The sequence below is a fragment of the Zonotrichia albicollis genome, chromosome 14, assembly GCF_047830755.1.
Source record: "Zonotrichia albicollis isolate bZonAlb1 chromosome 14, bZonAlb1.hap1, whole genome shotgun sequence".
In the NCBI taxonomy this organism is placed as follows: domain Eukaryota; kingdom Metazoa; phylum Chordata; class Aves; order Passeriformes; family Passerellidae; genus Zonotrichia; species Zonotrichia albicollis.
In genome coordinates this window covers 1,286,399-1,291,736 of record NC_133832.1, presented here as the reverse complement: position 1 = coordinate 1,291,736, position 5,338 = coordinate 1,286,399, and the positions used below count along the sequence as shown (strand labels likewise).

Below are 5,338 nucleotides of genomic sequence, written 5' to 3'. Positions count from 1 at the left end.
CGTAGAGTTTCATTTGTCCGGACGTTTTTCTGTGAGAGTCACCCTGGGGAATGGGACCTCTGTCCCAGCCACACCCTGCTACGGGAGCGATGCTGTGGAGACGTGCTAGGTGTGGGGCTGTTGCACTCACCGGGCTGCCTGGAAGGATGCGGGAGCCTGGGACTGTCCCGGGGACTCCGGAGCACCGTGCGGACACGTCTGCCGCCCTGAGGAGGGCAGCTGGGACCGCTTGACCCCCGAGCTGCCTTCACTAGTGGGCGCTAAGGCCCGGCATCACGTTTGGGGTTGCGTGGGGTCCCAGCTCTACCCGGGGAGGCGCCGTGGCAGGGGGGAGACAACAGGTGTGGGAGGGCAGGTGTGGGCCGGGAGAGGTCCGAACACGGGCGTGTCACCCCTGGCTGGGCTCTCCGAAACCGCAGGGCCAGAACGTAGCGGGCTGTCCCATGCCATCAGCGATGACCAGGATGACCACAGTACCCGGCTAGGAGCAGGGAGTCCCGGAGAGCCGTGTCCCGGAGCGGGGTGTCCCCGTCGGGGTCGCCGGGAAGGGACGAGCCGTCCCAATGTGTCGCCTCGCGAGCGGCTCGGGACCTCCGAGCCGCCAGGGGGCGACGCATGTCACTGCCGCCATGCTTTGTACTTCCGCGGCGGGCCGGAAGCACTCGCCCTTTCTCGGCAGAGCGCAGCCATGGTGAGAGCGCGGTGGCGCGGCTCTCCGCCGCCATCCGCCGCCATCCGCCGCTCACCGCGGGCTGTGGCCACCCTCCCTGCGCGACAAGCGCGGGAGGGAGCTCGCCGCTTGGGTCCGGGGGACGGGAGTTGGAGAGAGCCGGGGAGGGATGGCTGGGGGGGGGCAGGGCCTGGCGGCGGCCCGTAACACACCGCTTAACACGTCCCGTCCTGTAGGCCCGCGGCCCCAAGAAGCATCTGAAGCGCGTGGCTGCACCCAAGCACTGGATGTTGGACAAGCTGACGGGCGTCTTCGTGAGTGCGGGCCTGGTTTGGGTTGAAGCTGGGGTCGGGCGTGGGTTTGGGGTTGAGTCTGGGGTCGGAGGTGGGGCCTGGGTTCGTGGCAGCCGCAGTCACATCAGGAGAAGTGTTCAGGTGCTGCGTGGGGGCGAGCGGTGAACAAGGGCAGTTGGACACGGCAAGAGGTGTTTGTTTAACATTGGGGTCTTTGTGAATAGCGTTCGTGTTCCCCCGTTTGCGGAAGATGTGATAGGGTCGTTGGATGTTCTCTTTTAATCTGTCTGTTGTGCTTTTCCACCTCCGAGTTAAGATGGGTGGTTGTGCTCTGTTGGGGACTGTGCTCTGTGAGGCTGGCAGGGCTTGGGGAAACCACTGTGAATACCAAGAACAGAGAGCTTCAGCCGGTCGCTGGGTCGCTGCCTGCGTGGCAGCTGCGCTTTGTGCCGCTGCCCTTCCGTGGTCTTGCGGGAGCTCTTGGCGCTATGGTTTCCTTCTGTGGGGTGGTTGATGCTGCTTGAGCCTCCAGCAGAAACTTTCTGTCGGCAGGCTCCCCGCCCATCAACAGGCCCGCACAAACTGAGGGAGTGCCTTCCCCTTATCATCTTCCTTCGCAACCGGCTGAAGTATGCTCTGACGGGAGATGAGGTCAAGAAGATCTGCATGCAGAGGTTCATCAAAATAGATGGCAAAGTCCGCACCGACATCACCTACCCTGCAGGCTTCATGGGTGAGTAGGGTTGGGGCAATTCCTTAGGCAACTCTTCTACACTGAAAGGAGAGTGTTCTGTGGGGCTGGCATTATTTGAGGGGTAAGGTTTCCCTGCTGGAGTTGAAGAAAATATAAGCAGTGGTTGCTTAATTTGTAATTGTGCACTCCAGTGAGTGCCATACTCATATACTTGTAGTCTGTAAGTGCCTGCTTGACCTGAGTACGTTGCTGTTCAGATTCCAGCCTTCAGCAGTTTTTGCTAATTTGCAATCTGTTGCCTGCAAAAGATTGTGAGTCTTTGCTCAAGGGTAAATCCCAGCCTCATCAGTCACACCCTAAGTGTTGTTCAGCAGTTTCTGTTTCTTTTTAAACATGAACTTCATCCTAAGTTAGGGTCTTGGGTAATGAGCTGATAACAGCTGCTGTTATAATTCTCTGTCTGCAACCAGATGTCATCAGCATTGAGAAGACAGGTGAGCATTTCCGCCTGGTGTATGATACCAAGGGCCGGTTTGCTGTTCACCGCATCACACCTGAGGAGGCCAAGGTGAGGAGCTTTGATGGTGGTGAAAGGGTGGGCCCAGTTGGGTTTGGCTGGGGCAGTGCTTCCTCTTTGGTATCTCCTGAATGAGAGCTGATGTCTCTCTTCTCTGACAGTTGAGGCCATGCTGCACTTGGGATTGGGGCGCTCAGAGTTGTGGTGAAGCCTGTGGGGGAGGGGGGAAGGAGATCTCCTTGTTACATAGAAGAAGTTCACAGATGGCTGTAGGGTCATTGTCTGGTGCTGGAGATGATCCTGTTGGCATCAGAGAGTTTTGGGGTGGAGGGGAGTCTTGGCTTTGCCAGCTAACAGTGACTAGAAACATGGAACTGTCTGTGGCAAAAAAGCCTTGAACTTCTTCCCAGAGCAACACAACTGCCTACTCATCCCAGATGCTGGGGAGCAACTTCCTCATGCATCCCTTAACCCAGGCATGGTGTTCCTCAGCTGCAATGCTGCTCTCTGGTTTGCATCTCCTTTAAGGCAGGCTGTGCAGGCATGCAGCTGTGTGGATGGCAGAGCTGGCTGTGCTGGAGCCAACTGTGGTGTAGTTCTCCTTGTGATGTTCTTCTCTGATGACTACTCTGTGTTGATCTGTGAGGTCCAGAGAGGCTGTGAGGGAGTTAGTGTAATAGGCAGGAGAGAAATCAGTGCCCTTGAGGGGGCAGATCGCTGTTCGGTCCTGGAGAAATGCAGCCTCTGTCTCTGTTGTGTTCCATGGGCTTTGGGGGAAAATAAGGGAACTGTCCTGGTAAAGATTTGGCTGTGAAAGTGCAGCCAGTGTTTGTGGGGAGGCTGAAGCTCAAGGTGGGCTGCTACTCCCAACAGCAAAGGTGTTTTGGTGTGGGGCTGTAGCAGAGCTGCTTGGCAGCTGTTCAAAAGTCCTTACTGAGGCAGGGAGCTGGACAGGTCACTGCGTGGGCTCATGTGTAAGCTCTGAGTGTCTGGGTGTTCTGCTGGCTGGTGGCTCTTTGGAGTACAGGAGTTCCCTAGTCCAAGGTACTGCTCGCTGCCTCAGCTGAGAGATGTTGGGTTTTGTTTGCAGTACAAGCTGTGCAAGGTGAGGAAGATCTTTGTGGGCACCAAAGGAATCCCTCACTTGGTCACTCATGATGCCCGCACTATCCGCTATCCAGACCCCCTCATCAAGGTGAATGATACGGTCCAGATTGACTTGGAGACAGGCAAGATCACAGACTTCATTAAGTTTGACACAGGTAGGTCTTGCATGACATTAAAGCACTGTACCCTTCCCCACCGTGGAGAGCAGTCGAAGTTAAATGCTAAGCATATTTGCACTGAAATAGAGAGGCCAGCGGTGTCAACCTTGAGAAGGGGTTTGTTTCCCAGGAGCATGTCCACCTGGAGGTGGAGCAGGGGATTCTTCCTGCAGTGGGAAGCATTTCACAGGGACTTGGCAGTTCTGAGGCTCCAGGTAGAAGCAGCGAGCTGGTGGAGAGGTGCTTCAGCTTGTCTTTTGGTGATGAGAGACAGTTTCAGTCACAGAGCTGTGAGCAGTGCTAGCACGGGTTGGATGGGAATGTTTGGTAATGGGCAGAGAGCCCAAGTGGAAGGACTTCACAGCACGTGGTGCCAGCTCTTATCACACCTGTATTCCCTTACTCAGGTAACCTGTGCATGGTGACCGGCGGTGCAAACTTGGGCCGTATTGGGGTGATCACCAACCGGGAGAGGCACCCTGGGTCATTTGATGTGGTTCATGTGAAGGATGCCAACGGCAACAGCTTTGCCACCCGGCTGTCCAACATCTTCGTTATTGGCAAAGTAAGGCTGTGGAGGCGCCAAGTGGGGGGGTTCTCTTGAGAGGGGCTCTCTCTTGTGAGGGGCTGCTGGCTGAGACAAAGAGCCTTGCTGTTTCCTTGGGTAGCTGTCTTCCCACACAGTGGAGCTTCAATGCAGGCCTCAGTTCTGACTCAGCTCCCTGTATTTTTCGTGCTCTGGGAAGGGGAAGAAGCATTTGCAACTTTAGCCATGACTGTGTTTTCAAGAAGCAGCCCTGAAATCTGAGAGCTGGGGGCTGAGCAGTGCTCAGACTTGGTGTGATCTGAGCAGCTTCTGTGACTCCGAGTGCCCCCCAGAAAACCTCTGCTGTTTTGCCATCCCTGAAGGCTCTTTGTTGATGTTATGGTGGAGGGGCAGTGTTTTGGTTTTGGCTGAAGCGCATTCTTCATGGATGTGACTGAAAGGCAGCTGTAGATCTGTGCATCCTTGGCACCTTCCTTAGGGGCCTCTGCTGCACCAGTGCCATCACCATGTATACCTGACCCAGCATGAGCAGGGGTGGGCTTGTGCTGCTTTCCCCCTTAGAGAGAGAGAGCTGTGTTGCTATCTGGGTTTCCTGATGTGAAGTGGTTTCTTCTCCCTTGCTGCAGGGCAACAAGCCATGGATCTCCTTGCCCCGTGGAAAGGGCATCCGCCTGACCATTGCTGAAGAGAGAGACAAGAGACTGGCGGCCAAGCAGAGCAGCGGATAAAGTCCAGCTCAGGCTGGCTCTGGTGCTGTCAGTGTGTTAATTAAACTGTTTACTACATGGCTCTGACTGCTGGGGAGTGTCCTGGGGCTAGGGTGGGGAGCCATGCTAACAGTGCCAGGCCCTGCTCCCCAGAAGGTCCTGCTTCTCCTGTCTGAGCAAGTACCACAGCCTTATTCCAGAAGGGCAAGGAGGAAGGGTGGGAGAGCCTTCAGACTGCTCTGTCTGTCCCTGCAAAGGTGTTTGCACAAACTCTTCTGGATGTGCAGGAGGAGCAAGGATATGGGGAGAGCTGGCTGGGCTCTCCTGTAGCCAGTAGTGCCAGATCAGTTTGAGGGGCTACCCCAGCTTTGTTGGCTTCAAGGGTGTTGGCACTAAGTGTCCAAGTGGGACTGCTCCTCCATGTCTTTTCTGTGGAGGTGGAGGGTGTGAGTGATCACACTGACAGCCTGACCTAAGCGGGAGGGGAATGGGCTGCTGGGGACACTTGAGCATCAGCCTGGCCTTCAGGAGCAAAGGAGCTGGGGACTGGTTGTGGCATTGGGAATAGCTCTGGAGGACAAGGTGGGCTGGTGTGGGCAGTGTGTCCAGTCAGGAAGGGCAGCTGCACAACTGGGCTGTGCCAGG

At 56.2% G+C, this 5,338-nt stretch overlaps 1 protein-coding gene across 1 annotated transcript; it reads left to right on the top strand.

Moving 5' to 3' along the window:
• The first annotated feature begins 283 nt into the window (after window positions 1-283).
• LOC102071081 (ribosomal protein S4 X-linked) lies at window positions 284-4,774 on the top strand. The gene is made up of 7 exons (XM_005493954.4): window positions 284-691; window positions 907-984; window positions 1,516-1,696; window positions 2,128-2,225; window positions 3,265-3,436; window positions 3,847-4,004; window positions 4,613-4,774. Exons 1-7 carry the CDS (start codon window positions 689-691, stop codon window positions 4,712-4,714), a joined length of 792 nt encoding a protein of 263 aa, XP_005494011.1. The 5' UTR covers window positions 284-688; the 3' UTR covers window positions 4,715-4,774.
• Window positions 4,775-5,338: the final 564 nt, after the last annotated feature.

Coding starts and splice junctions, on each gene's coding strand:
- LOC102071081 (XM_005493954.4), top strand. Junction 3,437..3,846: donor CTTCATTAAGTTTGACACAG/GTAGGTCTTGCA, acceptor TCCCTTACTCAG/GTAACCTGTGCATGGTGACC. Junction 4,005..4,612: donor ACATCTTCGTTATTGGCAAA/GTAAGGCTGTGG, acceptor CCCTTGCTGCAG/GGCAACAAGCCATGGATCTC.